This window comes from Astatotilapia calliptera, chromosome 13, assembly GCF_900246225.1.
Source record: "Astatotilapia calliptera chromosome 13, fAstCal1.2, whole genome shotgun sequence".
In the NCBI taxonomy this organism is placed as follows: domain Eukaryota; kingdom Metazoa; phylum Chordata; class Actinopteri; order Cichliformes; family Cichlidae; genus Astatotilapia; species Astatotilapia calliptera.
Window position 1 is genome coordinate 16,725,473 of NC_039314.1, and position 22,779 is coordinate 16,748,251.

At 39.1% G+C, this 22,779-nt stretch overlaps 1 protein-coding gene across 1 annotated transcript; it reads left to right on the forward strand.

The window, feature by feature from the left end:
- Nucleotides 1-580: 580 nt before the first annotated feature.
- On the forward strand, nt 581-8,989 carry prokr1b (prokineticin receptor 1b). The gene is made up of 3 exons (XM_026190401.1): nt 581-797; nt 1,493-2,149; nt 7,626-8,989. Exons 2-3 carry the CDS (start codon nt 1,683-1,685, stop codon nt 8,329-8,331), a joined length of 1,173 nt encoding a protein of 390 aa, XP_026046186.1. The 5' UTR covers nt 581-797; nt 1,493-1,682; the 3' UTR covers nt 8,332-8,989.
- The last annotated feature ends 13,790 nt before the right edge of the window (nt 8,990-22,779 follow it).

A 22,779-nucleotide genomic window follows, 5' to 3' on the forward strand; every position in this document is an offset into this window, starting at 1 on the left:
CACTGACTTGCGTGCCTAAAACCCTGCCAGCCAGAAAAGAAAAAGAAAAGGAAGAAGAATAAACTGTTGCATAAAACCAATCTTGCACCAAATTAACTAATTAACTGGTATCCACCCTAGAGCAGCAGCACCAGAAAAGGAAAGTCATACTGGATGTGTATGTAGCAACTGTTTGCAGACAAGTTCACTACAATTATTTTTCCAACTTACTAAATATGCATGAGCTAACCCTTCCTCCCACGGGAGGAAAATCACGCATTTTGAGTGAGATTGAGTGAGATTCAGTCGGGAGTTAATCATCTGTATAAACCACAGTGTGGCGCGATGAACAACACAACACACAAAAGGTGAAGGGACTCTCTGTTCTGTATGGTGTGATGCCTAAAGCCTCACCGTATCTATTTTCTTTTTTAACCATTTAGTCTTATATTAAATGTTAGCTTAGCTAAACATCCTATCTATGCCAAGCTGCGCATTTATGGACGTCTATTAAACTGGTAAACTTTCAGGTATAATTCACACATACATACACTGACACCCACCCCCTTTTTTCACTCCACCCGAAAGACGAGTGTGGTTTCCTCACTGCGCCTCCTCGTCAGATTTATCACTTGGAGCTGAGGAGAACCAGACGCAACTTTTCCTTGTGAAGAAGTGCCGAAGGACAGAGAAGCAGTCGTCACATCAGCACGCACAGTTTAATCAGTGAGCAGCAAAGCTGAGACCTTGCGTCTCCACCGGCTGGATTGTCCGTTAACAACCACTTTCAGCTTGCGCTCACACCTCACTAAGAGCGGGTAATTAAACTTTGTTTATTTATTCTTTTATCCTAAACTTTAAAAACACGGAACATTTATCAATGTTTGCTGGTAAGTGCCTGAAATATTATTTCAATTTCACGCTGAATTTCATCTATATATTTCTGCTTTTTTCGGGGGGTCTCTTTTTTTTCCAATGACAGCAATAAGTAACGCTCCTATGAATTGATTTGCATGGTTCTTATTAGAAAAAAATTTTCATTCTACTTTTTTGTATCATTCTCCCTGCTTTCTCTCACATTATATTGTGCGCTGTTTTGGGTCAGTCGGGTTAATTGCATTGCACTAGCTTATCACTACAAATCCGTTTTTATCCTGTTAAAATGTGCCCTTTTTCCTTGGATGGGTTGCCATATTTAGTGTTTCTTACCTCATGTGCAGGGGCATTAAAGTGATAAATTTTGCAAGAAATAAAGGGCACTGTCATCAGGATCAGCCTTGTCTGTTATGTTGGTTTGCAGTAAAGTGACAAGGTCCTAATAAATTACATAAAATCACCGACTAGATGTCTTTACCCACACACATATTCATCAGGAAAAAAATCAAAGACATGTCACACTTGCCAACACGATTAAGCTGAAACATTGCGATCATGTAATTTGTTGTGATCATATCTTGTTGCCATGAATGTGACCCTGCATGAGTAATGCTGAGTTGGGAAATGTCTTTTCCAGGTGAAGATGTCCTTTTGTTTCCAAAGAAGACGCAGCATGCTGAAATACTTTATCTTCACGCAAACATCTTAGCTCTGGAATGCATTATGTACCACAAAGTATGAACATTTAATACCTAATTTATTGGATCAAGTTGTTCTCAATTTAAAAACCAAACAAACCCAAAGAAAGAAGGATTTTCTGCTAAGATATGGGGGAGTCAAATATCAGCCTCGTGGTAGGACCTTCTAGAGAGATGCAGGAAAATGTCAGAGAAGGCAAGCTGGATCATTACATGGACAACTATGACATGGACTATGGCATCCCTCCAGATGAGATCCCCGATACCACACAGGGTCAAGCCTTCTTTGTTGCCACCATTGTTATCGGTGTGGTCCTTGTCTGCATCATGCTTGTTTGTGGATTGGGAAACTTCATATTCATTGCCACACTGACAAGATACAAAAAACTCAGAAATCTAACCAACCTGCTCATTGCTAATTTGGCCATCTCCGACTTCATTGTGGCAGTCGTTTGTTGCCCATTCTTGGTGGACTACTACGTGGTTAAGCAGCTTTCCTGGGATCATGGATTGGTGCTCTGTGCCTCTGTGAACTATCTCCGTACTGTGTCACTCTACGTGTCGACAAACGCATTGCTTGCCATTGCAGTTGACAGGTGAGTTTCTCAATCTTTTCATTTGTCTGTATGTCTGTGAGTGAGTCTGCATGGGTGTGCAATTAGATTCAGTTCTTTTTATTTGAAAAAAATATTTCATTTTTGTGTATAAAGTGTATAGAGATTATATAACTTGAAAAACTTTGAAAACTGTACACTGCTTTATTCAGCTGTAATGGGATATATGAAAACTCTGTGCAATTCTTTGTCTTTGTCTTTTGAACTTGAGGTCTTTACTTCACTTGAAAACAACATAGTATGTTTCTCTGAGTGATAGAGCCAAGAGGTTATGATGAGTGTTTGAATGCAGAGGTATCAACCCAAAAGAAAAATACAGATATGCTTAATAACAAAAAATGAGAGTCTTTATTGGGCTGTTTAAAGAAGTCTGCAAGCATAATCCAACAGGGAAAAAGCATAAATACAAAAACAAGGATCAGTAAGTTGCCTGAATCACACCAGTTGGTCCCTATTTGGAAGAGTAGCAGGTTTACTTTGAGCTCCTTGCAAATGACCAAGCTTCTCGCCCTATATCTAAGGTAGAGTCAGCCACCCTTCACAGGAAGCATTTTTTTAGTTTTGCAACTGTGATCTTTTTCTTCCATTCACTAACCACAGCAAGTGACTATGGGTGATGGTGGAAATGTGGATGGACAGTTAATATACAGCTTTGCTTTCATGTTCTCTTCATTATCACAGACAAGTACAGCATCTACATTACTTCAGATGCTGCACCAATACATGTCTCATTCCCCTGCTCTCTCCTTTCTTCATTCTTGAACAAGGCCTCACGATACTTGAACTTCACTTTGGGCAGCAACTCATTCCCAACATGGAGTGGGCATGCAGCCTTTTTCTGCCAGAAAACCATGTCCTCAGATTTGGAGGTATTAGCTAGTTTAGTTTCACTTCTCAACCACCTCAATGTAAGCTGCAGGCCATCATTTGATGAAGCCAACAGAAAGACATAATTTGCAAAAGGCAGATATGAGATTCTAAGACTACCAAATCTGGCCATGTGAATCAGGTAGTCAAAGGCAGAGGCTTGGTCTCATCCCCAGTTGTTGAAACAGGTTCTTGGGATATGGAATGTTATTGCTGTGGTGGGGAAGTAACCTGAGCTAGTGATTGAGGTGTTACCACCGATATATTGCCATGCTTGCCTCAATGAGCAGCTTGGGTTCTGGAGCTAGTCTCCTGCAGAGAAGCTGAACTCTGGAGCTGTCCAGAGTGGGGAGGGCAATGAGCCAAGCCAGTATACTTATATCCCACCCTGCTCAGTGCAGTATTCCTCAGAGTTGCTTTCTTCTGCCTTTGGACAGGGGAACAGATCCCAGCTTTTGTTTGTGCTCACAAATCAAATGGCAGTTCAGAGACCTTGGCCATCTTGGAGCTCATAGGTGGGAGATCTTTATCTCATCTGTTGCAGAGGTGGGAAATCTTCACCTCTGGCAGAACTTGGGCAGCATTCTGATGTAGGCTAGGGACACTGTCTCAATGAATCATGTTCTGCTCCTCCACTGCAAGGAATTGTGGCTGTTGCTTCCTAGTGGCAATTCTCAAACCAAATTATGTGTCACGGCGAGTGAGAAGAGCCGTGTGGAAGAAATGAAGGAGGATCCAAGCGCAGGCAGTCGTGAAGGTGTGAAGGTGGTTTATTGAATAAATGGCAAAGGAAAAATGGCAAATGAAGACAAACTAAACTATACTGGAAAACAACTGAACTACAGCGCAGAAACCAGAACACGAACAAGAAGGAGGGCGAGCAGAGGCAGACAATGGTAGACAGCAGGGAACACATGGATGCAACATGGTGAATACACAGACGGACCAGCACCTACAATGACAGAGGACACGACTTAAATACACACAGAAAAACACAGGGGAATTACACACAGGTGGTGGACACAGCTGGGAATAATCAACAAGACAAGACAGAGGTAAAACTGGACACACTCACATGAGACGCAGACCTTCACAATAAAACAGGAAACGAGAACACTACACCAAGACGCAGACCTGACACTGAGAGACAGACAGACTGACACATGGAACCTGAACTAAACTAAACGTGAGATACAACCGAGAACAAATCCTTAACATGAATAAACAGAAACATAGAATTCTAATAATAATCATCATTATAATGATAATACTCATAGCGCCCAAAACCACAACAATCATCCAAAAATAAACTAACAATCAAAACTCAAAATACTGGGTCGAAACTGACCCAGAACTGTGACATTATGGAAGGAACTGTCAAGTTGAAGTAATGATCCTATTAAGTTTGGTTCGCTTGTTTAGCCCTTAAGGCAAAAGGAACACACATCTGGCATTTGCTGAAGAACTGTGGGAGGTGTTTGGAGAGGTCATGGTTTGGTCAGGCCTTTGGTTGGCTTCAAAATGATTCTGTCAAACCATCAGACAAGTCAAAACCCAGTTTCCTTTAGGATCTGGACATTGCGGGGGTACCCTGGTTGCCTCTGCAACATCAGGTAGATGGTGGGTTTCCACTTCAGGGGAATCACGTGCTTCAGACTTCCTGAGAAACACTTTGACCTCCTACAGGAGAGCAAAGTCCAACTGCTGGATTTAAGAGGAACAATGTTGTTCCCTCCCTAGCCATTAAACAGTAGACCACCCATTTTTGAAGGAACACAGAAGTTTGCTTAGCCAGTCTATATGTGTTTTTTAGATCTGAAGAAGGCGTTCAGTGAGTATGTGTGTCATGTGGGTTGTGCTTTGACGGTATCAGGCACGTTGTTGCATGCTATTTGGTTCTTGACCAAACTGACAATTTGGTTAACATTATCAGATTGTCAGACCACCAAAATAAATGTCACAAAAAGCATATTGATAATTTTTCCCTGCGCACCAGGCATAGCGGAATTGACTCAGTATGTGCCCAGTATGCCTTTTTTGCTCTCTTCTGACCACTACTCATGCTAGGGTCATCTAGGTCGGAATTCTCTCCAGGACACAGGTCAGATTGACTACTTCTTCTTTTCAAATATTTATCCATTGCTATTGCTGCTTGTCTCACTCAAAGCATGGCTATTATTTAATTTCTTCTTCCTCTTCTTCTGTTTTACTGGCAGTTTGCAAACCATTTAATTAGAGCAGGTAGTTGTACTGCCCTCTAGTGGAAGAGAATGTAATTGTTCTGCCCGTTACTCAGGCCGGATGCAGCAGGTGTAACCAGATAATCTTCCACGGCACACCTATGTGCAGAGGTTGGGAAACACTGCTCTATATAGTATAGTCTTGTACCTTTGTGCAAAAGTTAACCATGGCTCAGATTTATTTTCAAGTGTTAGTACATTGTCAATAAGGAAAAAATATTTGTTCACTCTATCACTAGTGCTTTAAAGAGCACATTAGTAACATTGGTTAATTCATTTTTGACTGCTCATTATCTGAAGAAGCTCAGTATAAACAGATCCACTTAATATTCTGTTTAGCATGCACCAGGTAGATATTCTGCTATGATGAATCTTTTTCATGTCCATCTCCATCTGTCCTACTGATATTATCTATTCAGTTTTCTGGCACATCATATGCATGCTATACTACAGCATACAAATGAAATGAGCAGGAAATACTTACATATCAAACATTCAACATTGGCTCAGCAGAAAGGTCATCCTACTAAAAAATGCATTTCAAAACATGAACATTTTTGACTAGTAGTCAAGTAGATCAGTCTCTCACTAGCAGTACTTTATCTTAAAGTAGATATCAATAGTATTTTCAGATAGCAATATATCTTCCTTGCATCATCAGCAGATGCCGTAAGTGACTAACTGGTGAACATAATAAAATATTTGGCAATGAAGGCACGAGATATGTTACATAGCAGCTGGAAAATTTTTAAGTAAAAAACAGGAGCCGTGCTTAAAGAAACTCAATATTCATCTTACTGGTATGATGATAAACTTGTTTCTAAATAATTGATAATTCTCATCCCTATAACATCTGAAAAATGATGTATATTAACTTCAGAGATATTTGTAACTCTCCACGGTCCCAAAAGGGCCATCTTTAAGTTAAATATAAGGTATTTGGTAAATGTTAGGTAAAGACCGTCTTCAAATGTAAAAAAAGAATAACATGAAACATGGCAAGTGAGCATATCAGCAATATTATATTTGGTGAGTAAATAGGAAAGGACAAAAAAACCTCTCTGGAGGATGCAAAGTGTAGCCATTTCTGTCCCCTTCAGACTTATATGCTTGAGGGGCTTTTAAGAATACGCTATTAGGCCACAGGTGCAATCATTGTGAGTGCTCAATTAAACAGAAGCTGTTTAAAAGCCTTTTTTTATAGCAGATAATGAATTTGACGTGTGGGAAAGCACAGGTGTAAGAAATAAAAAATAATGACGAATGAATTTCATTTAGCTGCTTTTATTTCAGGGTTGCATTGTGGTGACTGTAGCTCATGACGTAGAGCAGGGCACCTACTAATCAGAAGGTTGTTGGTTTGATAACTGGCAGCTTAAGTCTGTTTGCCAAAGTATCACTAAGCAACATACTGAACCCCAAGTTGCTTTCCGATGTGTTCGTCAGAGTATGAATGTGTGTGGCTGTTAGATAGAAAGCATTTAGGTGTCCTGAATGGGTGAATGAGGCATGTTGTATGAAGTGGTCAAACAGGAAAGTGCCGTATAGGGACCGTTCCATTTGTGGTCCCTCAGTAGGTCAGAACACAACAGAACCATACTAAATGTCTCTTATTTTGTCGTATCAGAACAGCTGCAGTGAAAAGGTTTTTTTTTTTTCCATTTTCAGGTTAAAAAGGCCCTTGGAAATAACACAAACAGACACACACAAAATTTACCCATCCTTAAAACTATTGCAATTTGATTACATACTTTAATTGGTGGTTGGCCTAAGGGAAGCTGGTGGCTCTGTTAAAGCCGTGGGGCCATATTGCCATCATGGTTTTTATCTACTTTTCCACTATGAGGGAAGGATCGCCGTTAATCAATACAAAGTTTCCCTGAAATCACCTTTAATGTATGATGCAACATTTCTGTGATGTAATAGTGGTCACCATACTGATAATGCTCTCGTTCACATCGGGGACAAGGGGTAGCATAATTTTTGGGTCTTCATCATCTGTTTGATGTAAAACCAGGGCTGATCAATATATCAATATATAAGCATTTTTTATTTAAATGTGTAAATATTAAACTTTTAGCTGTGCCTAGAGGAATAATTATAATATAAATTATTTTTAAAAAGTAATTATTTGTAGCAATAAACATTTTACTGCCTCTGTCTTCCTTTACATATGGATATACATATTTCTTTTATCTGTGTTTCCATACTAAAATGACTTCTGCCAATATAATTTTATATTTTCATACAATTTTAGATATAATTCTTTGTAACTATGACACTTCCATAACACTCAGATTGCTAAATATGCTGTTTAATATTGCATAACAGTTGTCTTGTTTTTCTTCCAGGTATATGGCCATAGTCCATCCTCTGAGGCCTCGTATGAAGTACCAAACTGCCTACTGTCTGATAACAGGAGTCTGGATTGTTCCCATTCTGATATCAATTCCCTCTGCCTATTTTGCCTCTGAGACCATGTACCCTCATGGAGGCGCCACCTCAAACACTCACAAAGTCTTTTGTGCCCAAATATGGCCTGTGGACCAGCAAGTGTACTACCAGTCATATTTCCTGTTTGTCTTTGCTGTGGAATTTGTTGGCCCTGTGATTGCCATGGCAATGTGTTATGCCCGAATTTCCCGCGAGCTGTGGTTCAAAAATGTCCCAGGTTTTCAGACAGAGCAAATACGGAAGAGGCTGCGCTGTCGCCGTAAGACAGTGATGGTCCTGATCGGAATCTTGACCGCATACATCCTGTGCTGGGCACCGTATTTTGGATTCACCATTCTGAGAGACTTCCACCCGACACTTATCTCCCGCCAGAAGAACTCACTGGTGGCTTTTTACATTATTGAGTGTATTGCCATGAGCAATAGCATGATAAATACCTTCTGTTTTGTTAGTGTCAAGAACAACACAGTTAAGTACCTGAAGAAGATTGTACTGTTGCGCTGGAAGTCAACTTATACCCCTAGTAAGACTGTCGAGGAGATGGATGTGAGAACTTCCTCCTTGCCAGTAACAGAGGAAATTGAATGCATTCACCTAAGGTGAAGAGAAAAATTGTCAAACTAAATATTACTGACATTTGGGTCTCTGTAGTAGACTGCTGAGATTTGGACATCAAATCTTGTGCTCAGATTATGGAAACTGTCCAAGCTTCACGAACCGCACGGAACCACTGAACTGACTACTGGGCCATTAGGCAGTTCCATATATATTCCAAATACCTACAGTATTTCTGCATTATGAGAATGTGATCGTTGTGCTGTTCATACTGTGGGTATTAACTGTGCATTGTAGATTATTGTCTCATCTGTATACACTATATTACACTGAAAACATGTGAATAATAGCTGCTGCTGCCCTAACTGGCCCATCCAAAATGCTTATCTTGGTATTACTTGTATAAGTTCTGAACAAAATCAAATAAGTGTTGACACCAATTTTAAAATACCAAATACCATTTTTACTGTGTGTATATATATATGTGTGTGTGTGTGTGTGTGTATAAGTGCACATTTTATAAATTCCATGAAATTACAAATTCCATGCCATTTAAGTATATCTAAGTATTGAACATTGAGCAAAGTTAATTTTAACAACTGAGTAACCCAACAAAGACATATTTCCATTTCTGCTGAGTGTAAAGATACATTCTTTTCATCATTTCCGCTACAACAATCAATATATTGCATGCTTATTTGTAGAACAGTACATGTTATATTTCCTGATGGTAATAAACTATAAGAAACTGGAAACAAAGGCTATTTTTGTTTACCATGCTGCATTTTTTTCTATGTGTCCCTCAGTTGCCTGTGCTATTATTGAATGTATTCTTTATCACAGCGAAAGTTTTAAATATTAAAGATTGGAATACTTCACAGCTTGTTTTCATTTATAGACATAGAAGCAGTGAGGGGCTAAAAGACATTATCTTCCTTGGCAGCCTTCCAGCATCCAAGTAAATTTGTTTGATAGAGAATAAAGTTTAGTGAGATTTATTTTTGGTCATGTTGGTAACCACCACACTGACGCACAAGGGCTATAATGAATACTTAATGTGCTATTCCTCCAACTGTGAGAGTGAGACAAAGTACAAACCTTATACTCCCGTATATTTTCTGAGTTGGTATAAATAATGCATATGGGTACTTTTATCGGTCCTGTGGGTATGTAGAGATGTACAGTGAATGATACCAAGAAGAGCTGAAAAGTGTGAAATAGCCAGCACGGCTCCTTAAAAATTACATTTCCATGTAGCTAAATGTTATGTTATTATTTAAGTTTGTGACATTTAACAACAATAAGTGATTGATGTGTATTTGCTATTTTTGGCCTTTCTTTTCTACTGACATTTCTTGTAAAGGAAACAATCTGATATTAGATGGGGTGGAACTCGTCACCCTGGTAACCCTACTGTCTGTACATACAGTGGGGCAAAAAAGTATTTAGTCAGCCACCGATTGTGCAAGTTCCCCCACCTAAAATGATGACAGAGGTCAGTAATTTGCACCAGAGGTACACTTCAACTGTGAGAGACAGAATGTGAAAAATAAATCCATGAATCCACATGGTAGGATTTGTAAAGAATTTATTGGTAAATCAGGGTGGAAAATAAGTATTTGGTCAATAACAAAAATACAACTCAATACTTTGTAACATAACCTTTGTTGGCAATAACAGAGGTCAAACGTTTACTATAGGTCTTTACCAGGTTTGCACACACAGTAGCTGGTATTTTGGCCCATTCCTCCATGCAGATCTTCTCGAGAGCAGTGATGTTTTGGGGCTGTCGCCGAGCAACACGGACTTTCAACTCCCGCCACAGATTTTCTATGGGGTTGAGGTCTGGAGACTGGCTAGGCCACTCCAGGACTTTCAAATGCTTCTTACGGAGCCACTCCTTTGTTGCCCGGGCGGTGTGTTTTGGATCATTGTCATGTTGGAAGACCCAGCCTCGTTTCATCTTCAAAGTTCTCACTGATGGAAGGAGGTTTTGGCTCAAAATCTCACGATACATGGCCCCATTCATTCTGTCCTTAACACGGATCAGTCGTCCTGTCCCCTTGGCAGAAAAACAGCCCCATAGCATGATGTTTCCACCCCCATGCTTCACAGTAGGTATGGTGTTCTTGGGATGCAACTCAGTATTCTTCTTCCTCCAAACACGACGAGTTGAGTTTATACCAAAAAGTTCTACTTTGGTTTCATCTGACCACATGACATTCTCCCAATCCTCTGCTGTATCATCCATGTGCTCTCTGGCAAACTTCAGACGGGCCTGGACATGCACTGGCTTCAGCAGCGGAACACGTCTGGCACTGCGGGATTTGATTCCCTGCCGTTTTAGTGTGTTACTGATGGTGACCTTTGTTACTTTGGTCCCAGCTCTCTGCAGGTCATTCACCAGGTCCCCCCGTGTGGTTCTGGGATCTTTGCTCACCGTTCTCATGATCATTTTGACCCCACGGGATGAGATCTTGCGTGGAGCCTCAGATCGAGGGAGATTATCAGTGGTCTTGTATGTCTTCCATTTTCTGATGATTGCTCCCACAGTTGATTTTTTCACATCAAGCTGCTTGCCTATTGTAGATTCACTCTTCCCAGTCTGGTGCAGGTCTACAATACTTTTCCTGGTGTCCTTCGAAAGCTCTTTGGTCTTGGCCATGGCAGAGTTTGGAGTCTGACTGTTTGAGGCTGTGGACAGGTGTCTTTTATACAGATGATGAGTTCAAACAGGTGCCATTCATACAGGTAACGAGTGGGGGACAGAAAAGCTTCTTACAGAAGACGTTACAGGTCTGTGAGAGCCAGAGATTTTCCTTGTTTGAGGTGACCAAATACTTATTTTCCACCCTGATTTACCAATAAATTCTTTACAAATCCTACCATGTGGATTCATGGATTTTTTTTTCACATTCTGTCTCTCACAGTTGAAGTGTACCTCTGGTGCAAATTACTGACCTCTGTCATCATTTTAGGTGGGGGAACTTGCACAATCGGTGGCTGACTAAACACTTTTTTGCCCCACTGTAAAAGATGGATGTAGCTTCTGTGATTTAACTCACTGCTTTGTGAAGTCATGTTTTGAAGGCTGGATTTGAGCATTTTTGCTGTTGGCATCTTGGATTTTTGTAGTAAATGTCACATAAGAATCTGATTGAGAAATCTGAGGATAATGTACACTCAAAGGGTAGTGACTTGTCAATCAAGATAACCATATCCTAAAGCATACCATGCTTTTTTTCTAAATAGACTTTATTTAAAAAGCTATCAGACTTTACAAAATTAAAGTATTATGTTAAATAAGAGTTGAAACAAGTGACTATAACCCAAAACACAGGAAAGTATCTGCTGATGTCATAAAAGAAAAACGTGGCATTGTGAAGTTATTTCTTTGAACTATGCTTTTTCACTCATTTTCCACCCAGTTCTTGAACCTGACCATTCTCAGGAATAAGTTCTTACTAGCAGCCTGTGTTAAAAACACATCATTTTCTCCCATTTCATTAGTAGAATATATGAAAAATAACAAAGATAACAAAGATAAAGAGTTTGACAGACATGAAATACTATTTTTAGAAGAAGGTCCCATTAAGTGACCACTCAGGATATCTCAGCATGGTGTGCAGTGTCCCTAAAAAATTGAGAAAAACAGACAAGTGGAGGACAATAGAAGAGATGGGCGATCTAAAAATGACTATCTACAGCAGAGGGAGAGCCACTAAAAGCCACGACCTTAAGAAAAAGAAAAAAACAACAAAGACCAGACTAAGATCTGAGAGATGCATCTGACTCTTCAATTGATACATATACTGCTCACCAGAAACAGACAGTGGATGTTCTGTCATGGTTTGGAACTGTTTTTCACCCAGTGGTTGGGGATCTTGTCAAAACTGATGGAATTACAAACACAGAAAGTGCCATCAGCTACTGATCCACCATGCAATACCTTTTTTAAAGCTTCTGAAAGGCAAAGGCTTAATTTTAGTATAACAATGATATGACACATGGAGCTAGTGCAGTAAAAGCATGCCTAGATAGACAAACACACAATATAGTCTCCCCCAGAGCTTTGACCTCAACATTATTGGAGTAGTGTGTGATCATCTTGACAGAGAACAGAACAAAAGTCAGCATCCAAAGAAGTCATTCAGTAAGCTCAGAGAATTATTTCTGAAGACTTCTTAAAGAAATGATAAGAAAGCTTGCCTGAGCCAATTTAGGTAATATTGAAGAATAAAGTGGCCATTTTCAATGCTGATTTTCAAGCTTGTTTGAATTGTACAGATTCTGTTTTTGTCTTTTTTTTTAGATGTCTTTGCACATTTCAATAAATTTTCCTTTCCCCTATTTTCCTAGCAAAATATGAAGAAATTAGTAGTCACTCAAAACTGCTGCATAGTGCTGTATACACATTCAGCCAGAAAAATCTTTTTCATACTGGTCATTACAAAGAACAGAAGTCTAAGGCATATCAACATTAGTTTCACCTTTCAGGCCTATGGGTGTTTTACATACAACCTAAACAAATAGTCGTGCTGCCTGGACCTATTATAACTATAGGACATATTTAATGTTTTCTGGCATTTCCATAATGGCATTTGTCCTACTTTATTACATACTGGGCACAGTACCTCTTGCACCTACAAGGATTTGTCAATATAAACCTGATTCCCAAGTTAATATTGACAAAGGTCGGTTGGCCACCTAACCTTGTATCCGTTGTCACCATCAGCAATGCACCTGGAAAAATGGCCGCTGATTAAAAGGCTTTTTAAATGTTGATAATGTCTGTGTCAAAATCACTGTGGTCACAAGAGCCACTCTATATGGGCAATTTCAGCTAAACATTACAAGGACAGTTAATCATTAAAGGATTTGCTCTTCTAAATAGCAAGCTATCTTTATAGTGTTGACCTTTAGGGGACCTTTAGTGTCCGTTGTAGATTAAGCTAGTGCATGTTAAATCTATTAAATATCATTCACTTTCATTTAAGCTCCTCTTTGGAAGAGACAGCAGTGTCAATTGCACAGTTATAAGAGATAAGTAAATGCTCTAAGTGTAATAGTCTACAAAACAAACTGCATGAACCAAAACAAGCTAAGCTAAGAAGTATTAGCAACTTTAGATCAACTGGGCCAAAAATAAATAAAGTGTGATTAGCACTCTTGCCTTACAGCAAGAAGGTCCTTAGAGGGAATCGTCTACTTTCTGGGGCCATGCTAAGTGGAGCTTGCCTGAATAGGCTCCCTGAGTGAGTTCTTCCTGAGTACTCTGGTTTCCTTCCCCAGTCCAAACTGAAATTAATGCGGACACATTTTCCTAAACAACTTTTTGCCCCCCATTTTCCATTCGGTCTTTCAGTACCCACTCACTTCCTTTAATTGCCCTATTTCCCAGTGTAAAGCATTTAAGTGAAAATATCTAAGCAAAAAGAATTCAACAACATGTCTTTAACCATTTACAGGGCACTCACTGAAATACTTGGAAATTCACATTTTACATCTTAGAGTTTAATTGGATAATGATGTCACTTTATAGGTGACTTTTCGATGATTGGCTGGGAGAAATCAGTGTGGATAATCTCACAGAGACAGGGAGGGAGACCAGCTTGGGTGTCCACTGAAGGTACCCAAATACGGTTTCTCACCTGATAAACAGTTAAGCAGGGAATTGCTATTGTTTTCTTGAAAATCGTCTAATGAGGAAATCATTCCTTTTCTCATTTTCTCTACCAAATGCATGCTAGTAAGATGGCTACTCATAACAAATTTAAATGAACCCATGGCAGTGGGCACAACAATGCCATCCGGCTATACTAATGCACGGAGACATTTTAACAGTATCGAAATCATTAGCCTGTAAAGCAGGAGCGGAGGTAAGAAGAGGTTCTATCTCTGGAACACATTTAATTTGAATCGCAAATACTGACCTTTTTTATTAACCACACTCCACAGCATGTGTCACACTTAGTCTACACTGAGCTTAGTCATGCTCATTTTCATCATTTGGCCATTAGTTTCCTATTTACATCATGTGAAGATTGCTCACTTGCGCTGAATTTCTTGCTGGCTCTTGGTTGATGCTTGGAAATGTTTACTTTGCCATTATCAGGGTCCTTGCTTATTGTCTCCATCAGTCTCTGTGCTCGCTTCCCTGTGGGCAAAGTCTCACTTAGTGAAAATGTGTTATTTTTTCCCCCCTCAGTACCTCACTTTCCTGGAGAACCTGCTATTAGGCTTTACAAATAAACATTTTCAAAGAAATTATTTCATCCTCCGACTGACAGCTCAGCTTCTCATTGTTTGGCTTCCAATGTGGTACAGTGTTTACATGGCATTTGCCCATGGCATTGCTTTTCCATCTTTCCAAAGCTATTTATGTGTTTTCTATTCAAAAAAAGTAATAATATAATAGTTACATTATTCTGATATCTAAAATTGTCACCTGATGTGGCAATTTTCTACATGAGATTGTCCCACTATGAGGCACTATTGATATAAAACTAATACAAATATGTACAGAAAAGAGAATATGAGAATGTTTGAAATTTAAAAAAAAGAAGAAACACCCACTGGTTTTGCAAAATCCCTTTAATTAAAAACTAACCATTTATGTCACAAATTCACACAAATAAAAATTGGTTTGTTTAAAATATGGGGGTGTGCTAGTGCTGACCTTTTCTGATGAAAGGTTGTGGATGTTGCATCTCCTCTGCACCAGAATATTGAGATGCCTTTCTCTCTCTCTTTTTTTCTTGTTATCAATAAAATAAATCTCCACCTTTATTTTTTCATTATACAAGTATTTTCACCTTTACGGGACGTGCATGAACACAGCTGTTGTTCAGACATCATGTAGCATTCAGGTGTTGCTTGGTTTTTATCTCTGGGATTCATCTGGAATGAACTGCAGAGTTGTCTTTTTATTGTTTTTTTTTCTTCTTCCCATCTATTATAACAGCAGGGTCCTCAGAATTTTTCAGACCATGAAATGGTGTTGTCCTCTGATAGAGCCCCCAGTGTTTTAATAAGATAACATTCATCCTTTTAAAATGAATGTTATGAAATGAATAAATGCATTTACCTTATTAGCCTAACAGATCACTTCACTCTTGGACTCACTTGTGACTTCTAGAGTTCTTTTAAAGTAGAATGGGAGTCAGAGCCTTATAGCTCCCAGTTTGGATTCAAAAGACAGACATCTTCTCTAGGCGTAACCCTTTGATCACGTGACCCTGAACCATCCCTCAGTTATGCTGCAATAGGCTTAGGCAGCTGGGGGACTTCCCATAATGCATTCAGTATTTCTTATTAAACTCTGTTTGTTTATACATCACCACTGTATTGAATCATTAGTTATCATCGTAATCTGGCTCTTTCTCCCATAGTTTGTCTTTTATCCCGCCACCCTCTGCTCTCTTCTCTGTCTCCTTACCCTCAGCTTATTGTGGTAGATAGCTTCCTGGTTTCTTCCTGTTAAAAGGAAGTTTCTACTTCCCACTGTCACCAGGCCCTTGCTCATCATAGGGGGTTGTGTGATTGTTAGGGTTTCTTTCTAATATTGTTGGTTTTACAATATAAAGCACCTAGAGGAAATTTGTTCTTGTGAATTGTTTTGAACTGGTGCTATATATCATGAATTGAATTGAATTATTATTATTGACAGCACTGGTAATATACTCCTAGGTAGCCTACGTTTGTCCTACTTACAGCAATAACTTTAAATGTGATAAAAAGCATGGTTGAGTGAGTCAGGAAATTTACAGCAGTCATTTTTTTCTTTTTTCTTTTTTTCTTTACTGTAGTAATCTTGAATGGCATACATTTATTTATACATTTACTGAACCAAAATTTTGCTTATATAACAAGAGATGGTCGTTTCTTTATAAAGCCCAGTGGTTGATACCATAACTGAGCACTTTCTACTCCTGCAAGCTGCCATCCTCTCAACTAGCTTACTTGCATTATAACATATAACAAAGTTTCATCAGTTCAATCAACATTGCTTTTGAAAAGTTACAACATTTTGTTTTCTTTCTTTCCCTTTTACATCTCTCAGTCAGCTTCTCGTTTTCTGTTAGACTGAAACCTGTCTGTCAGTACAGTTGTAATATTCCATCAGGATGTTGGGATGCATATAAATGTGTTATTTGTTGATCTCCTTTGGATAACACTGTGTGGCGCGGCGTGGTTCGCGATGCTGCGGCAGGTGCAATGGACGCACCAGCGTGGCATCTGCAATCACGCCTCACTGGCTTAAAAGTCTGGATTTTGAGTTAACGTTGTTTTTATGTTGAGCTGGCAGCTGTGTGTGTCCAGCAACCGTCATTAATGAAATAAAAATGATCATGTTTACACACCGACTGAATTCTGCGTTGTTAGCTGTATTCCGGGTGTGCTGTCAGATTATTACAGATCACATTACAGACTTTGGTCACAAGGTGGTATGATTGTGAAAGATGGCAGTTACTCCCTCAAGACTTTGGTAAGCCACCTTTGTCTGTTTTATATTTCAGGGTTGTTTTAGGTTGTTTATTTTGAAACCAGAACAAAATGGATGGTGATGTGAAACTGCTGTGTAAAGTAGTTGGAGTTGGGGTTAATGACCTGTATTAGCAGTGCAGGCTAGAAGCCATGCCCTTATTTAGTACGGTAATACGGTAATTGTGCAATTTCCAGAATGACTCAAGGTGGAGTTAGAGAAACTGCTGTGAAATGTAAGTGCCTTTAAATATTGTGCGTTCAACATTTCACTGTCCTTTGTGAGGGTTTTGATTTAGCATTCATTTATGTCTTTGTGTTTCATTTCTGTCTTTCTTTCTTTCCGTATTCATTGTCATGTTTTGGCTGTGTACAGGCAGGAGAAGGACCCAATAGCAAAACTCACGACAACGAAATTAAACTCAAAAAGCTGCTTTATTGCAGAATGGCATGGAAAACTAAACTGGGACATGGGCAAACTAAAACGCAAGGAAACACAGCCATGAGGGAGACTACAACACTGACAAAGAGAAACACAGGGCTTAAATACACAGAGGGATAACGAGGGAATGAGACACAGAAGGAGAGCACAGCTGGGAGTAATCAGGCTGGACGAGACAAGGGAAGCAAAACTAGAAATACTCACATGAGACATGGACCTTCAAAGTAAAACAGGAAACACACTGACTGAACTCTAAACATGCAAACTTAACAGCAACTGAGAAGACAGAACATAGGGACCAGAAACATGGTACAAAAAGGTCACAGTAGACACAACATTGAACACAGGGAAGCCATATTACAAAGCCAAAGAACTAAACCTATGATATCCATAACTGAAATCTAGGGAAACAAGAAACAGTACAACAAAGGACTCAAAACATAATCCATAATATAAAAACACGAGATCTCTTCAAAATAAAACAGGAAACATGAGAGGCAGACATGACAACATAAGACACACAGGCTGTATCCCAATTCAGGGTCTGCAGCCTTAAAGTACGCAGCCTCAACGATCCTCAAGGGCCGCGTACTCAAAGACCACTAAGGCCGGAAGTGCGGGGCTTGTGAAATGGGACGGTCTAGCCTCCGTTGCGCTGCCCAGGTTGCCTAGCAACCATGATACTAACAGCTGGAAACGTGTCATACAGCTTTGTTTGACAGAAATGAAGGAGAAAATCTTTTGTTCATTTGTTTGTTTCTTTCTACATGAGCTTTGATCATTCTCTGTAGGATTAAGCTCAGCTATTGAACGGCGTATATTTTAAAGTAAAGGCTTTAAAACCAAGTTAGTACAAACGTCACTAATGTCACATAACTTTGCCGACATGTGGCCAACAGTAATGTTTTCATGTTCTTTGTTATTAAACATTTGCACATAAATAAGTGACATAATATTCAGTACTTACTTAAAGTTTACTCTTCGGGCGCCCCTCATCCGCCGTTTTTTTTCGGTAAAATTATCCACACGCACCGCCACGCTATGCATTCTGGGATATGTTGGGCCACGAAGTCTACACTGCCACAGCCTTAAAATTCAGGGACATGAAGGACGCATTTCAGGGCTGCATTTCGAGCAGCCTTTGAATTGGGACAGCCTTCGGCGCGCCGCTGTGACGTAATCGGCCTTGAAATGCGGCCTTTAAGGCTGCAGACCCTGAATTGGGATACAGCCACAGACATGAAACACACGAAGGGCAAGGGAGACTTCACAGGGGTTGAAAACACAAGGGGGAGCTAATAAGCAAATGAACATAGGACACCTAATAAGCTTAAACATACACTATAAACATCAAAAGAACTAAAACTCAAAACACTGGGTCAAAAGACCCAGGATCGTGACATTCATGGCAACTAATTTTCTATCTATTGTTATTTTGTTATTAATTTGACAAACTTATATGTTACAAAGAACTTAATGCATTTGAAAAGGTATAGATATTTCTAAAGTAGCAAAGGCATCCTGCAAAATATTTGTTTAAATGTGTCAGTTCTCTCTGCTTCTCACCTGGCTCTCGGCTTTACCTGCCATCACAAGAAAATCTGGCAGGGGATTTTAAGAAAGACACAGCTAACTTTGTTAAAAAGCTCTTTCCAGCATTCGCTTTTCCTCCTCCTAAATGTGAAACACTTGAGTTTCACTGAACATGTTGACCTCTAGACCTCACAGAGTGCAGGCAGGTGTAGTAAAAGCTTTCCTTAAATGCCTGCGTAATTTGATCACGATTAGAAGCACACCTAACATTATTAATGTTCAGGAAGCTATACATTTGGCATTAACAAGAACTTCTTTTCTTTTCTTTTCCTTTATTCATGTCTTTGCTAAATCTCCCTATAGTTCATATTCACAATGAATACACTGTACTAACTTTATCTTCTTAGGTAAGCTGTACTTCTGTAGTTTTTCTAAAGCAATGAGTTTGCACAATATTTTCTGGTAGTTAATTACATTTTTCTGTGTACTGGCTACTACTTCATGTTGTTTTATGAAAAATTACACTTTCACTTACTTTTTTTTTTTAAGATCACAATTCATGTCCCCATCAATTTATACCTAAAATGCTGTCCTTTTCAAGGAAAATGAAACCAGAAAAACATCATTACTTTTATACAAACTTGATGCTAATGACGTCGTCTAACATCAAAAATTGACAACCTACTTGAGAGCTGTGTCAAAAAGCCTTTAGCTTCCTTTTTAATCGAACGTATCAAGTGCAGTCATCTTGGCTTGCATCACTGGTAATCCAAATGAAAAACAAAAACCTTTCAAAACAATTATCATTAAATCAAATCCTGTATATAAACATATTTTGTATTACATTGAGAAAAATGCGATTCGCAAAACCTTAAAAAATGTATCCGTTTCTTTTTATCTTTCAGGCAGTATATTGCCTCTGTTTTTTTTTAATAGGTAATCCTCTGCATGTATATTTTTTTCTATTAATTCACTACACTTCTTCATTTCATATGGAAACATAAAGGTTTCATCTTTAGATTAACAGGTAAGAACGTCTTGACAGGAGCTGCATGTTCAATTGACAAATGACCATTCGATGTCAAACCTGGCCTGTTAACCTCACGTCTTTTGGATAGCAGATTAATGCAACGTTTGTCTGGATGTCTGCTTCCTTATCCTCAAATGACCCACAGCTTTGCAGGCAGACATCCTGGGACAGCAAATCTTTGGCTAGTCATGAATAATGATTCTGATTTTGTGCTCACTTGAGAACAATTTCATCAGCAGGGTTCCTTTAAGAGCTTAAATGAGGATCTGTCTATTTGTCCACCCGTCTTTAAAATACAGGCTTGGAGGTGTCTCTAAAGAGCATGGTCTCTTAAGAGGGCTGTGTGAAATGAGAAATATTTATTTTTAAGAACAGTTGCTGTTCGTTGGTTGTGTGTGCGTCTGTGTGTGTGTGTTTCACTTTTACATGAACTTTGGTAACTTCCATTTAAATTGTACAGGCGGTTATATAGCTCATTCCCTGGCTAATGCCATCCGTACAGTGAAGGATAGCTGTGGTAGCATCATCATGTGGGTGTTGCTTCTCAACTGCAAGAAAAAAGAGAATAGTGAACAAAGAACGAGGTCAAAAACATCCATGTACCTGTTTCATGAGGGACACCGTTTGAGATCATGTCAGGAGTTTATCTTTCAGCACAGCAATGAGTTTACAGTCAAGATAATACTCAATGGCTTCAGGACACATTACTGATAGTTCTCTTCAGAGTGACTAATTCTTGAAGATGGCTATTCACAGAAGCTTATCATCAAATTTCAACAGGCTTGACAGGGTGTGCCTGGAAGAATGGGACACTCTACCAAAAGTATGTAAAGCTCAAAGAAACCCACCTAACACGACTTGAAACTGTTGTTATTGCCAGTAGAACCTCTGCAAATTACTGAATTAAGGATCTGAATTCTTCAATGAGAAATTACAGCTTTTGATCTTTAGTTATGATTTTTTTGAAGGTTTTGTGACTATGTTACTGTAGCTAACTAGATGTGGATTGATGAGTAAACTGTGAATTTTATCAATTTAAATTAAACATACATGTGTGCACAAAGTGAACTGGTCTGAAGCAACTGTACAATGGAGTAATGAGTCTTAAGTTAACACAATATAACTCTAATAAGCATTTCATTACATGACAGGATTACATCTTGCAGATCAATATATCACTGTTGACTTCAGCCCCACCAGGCACAATCTCGGGCAGGAACTCATCCATCCTTCTGTGTCATTAGTTGTTATTGTGGCTCTTCCATCCCACAGGACTGCAATAATGATGACAGCCTGTCAAGGTCAAGAATTAGTCACTCCGGAGCATGAGAGACTATGAGGAGGATGAGTACACAAAACAAAACACGTACAGATTCTCGTTACTGAGATACTGATTAATTCATCCCATCAATAACAATCTCAACAGTTAAAAGAGGCTACTAGTAGGTCCAAATTCTTTGTCAGTCTTAAATCAATTGCAATCACTGTGCTAGAGCGAAGTCTTGTTGTTAACCATGGAAACAATCTGCTTATATATTAGATGAATTACTTATGAAGTGTGGACATAGTTTTCGTAGATAGAGAAGTCTAACTTTATGACATCAGCTTTGTGTCATGGCAAACCTGGTTTCTTTGTACTAAGAATCAGCATCAGTCATTTACTGTGACCAGGACAGATGCAGTACAAATTAAATGAGCCTCTCTGGAATCACAGACAAGACCCCAGAGTAATGGAAAATTAAGTGTATTGCTTTTCAGGCTTTGGAAATAGCCTCTTCTTCACCCCGGGGGTAAAAGGAAAATATAGTTACAGACCTCGCTCCTTTTTCACAAAGGTGTCTTACCGAAAGAGCCGATAGATTTATTTCTGTACAGCACTGCATATCCCAATAAATTCAACTAGTGACAGATTTAAAAAATTAAAAATATATATATTTTTTTAGCCATCTATTCATTTTTTCCTCTTAGCCAATTCAGGATTGCACTGAGGGTGAAGCCTGTTCCAGCTGCCATAGCGTAGGAGGCAGGGTACACTCTGGACAGGTCACCAGTCTTTGGACTGTGGGAGGAAGCCAGAGTACCCAGAGAGAAGCCATGGAGAGAGCATGCAAACTCCACACAAAAGGTCCCAGTCAGGTTATTAATTCAAACCCAAAACCTGCTTGCCATGACTCAATGGTGCTAAAGTGCGATGATGTGCTGTTTGACAGGCAAGGTAGGACTCTGAGATAATGAAAATGAACTAAACAAGGCAGTTTTATTTCTGTAGCTTGAAAACTAAAAAATACCAAAAACTCACAAGAGGTGGAAACTAGGAAACTTGAAAGCTACAAGGGAAACATGGAAGTCACAGAAAATAGGTGAACGCAAGGCAAAATAGGACAACGCAAAAAATAAATAGAGGAAAACCAAGGACTTAAATACACATACAGGAGAAAAACAGGAAGTGCAACAGGTGGGAACACACCTGGAAGTAATAACAGACCAAAGAGACAGAGGAAGTAAAACTGAAAACAATTCACACAGAATGAGAGACTATTAAAATGAAACAGCAAGTAACAAACACAGAGACACAGACTAAGACACATGACTGACAAATGAGACTGAGAGGAATAACAAAAAACATGGAGAAAAGACTGACTACCAAGGAGACTCGATGAGACAAAGACAGACTGGACACGAAGAAGGGAAATCAAACAAGAACCAAAAACTAGAAACATGAGTAACAAAACTCCGAGGCTCTCAAAAACTGAACAAAAGTATTTTATAATTCAAAAGAATAAATAACAGTCCAAACAACTCGATCAAAATCTAAACCCCCGAATATGCAATAACCCAAAATCAAAAGCCAAATCGCATAAACACAGACACACAGCACCACCATGCTGCCTTTTTATTAAGATACATAATACACTACTGAGATAACTGCAGAGGACCCCAGGATCAATAATTAAGCAAATAAATAGTTAAATGAATATTTTTAACTTAAGTTTTTCAAGTTGGAAGG

Coding starts and splice junctions, on each gene's coding strand:
- prokr1b (XM_026190401.1), top strand. CDS start 1,683: ATGGGGGAGTCAAATATCAGCCTCGTGGTAGGACCTTCTAGAGAGATG. Junction 2,150..7,625: donor CTTGCCATTGCAGTTGACAG/GTGAGTTTCTCA, acceptor TTTTTCTTCCAG/GTATATGGCCATAGTCCATC.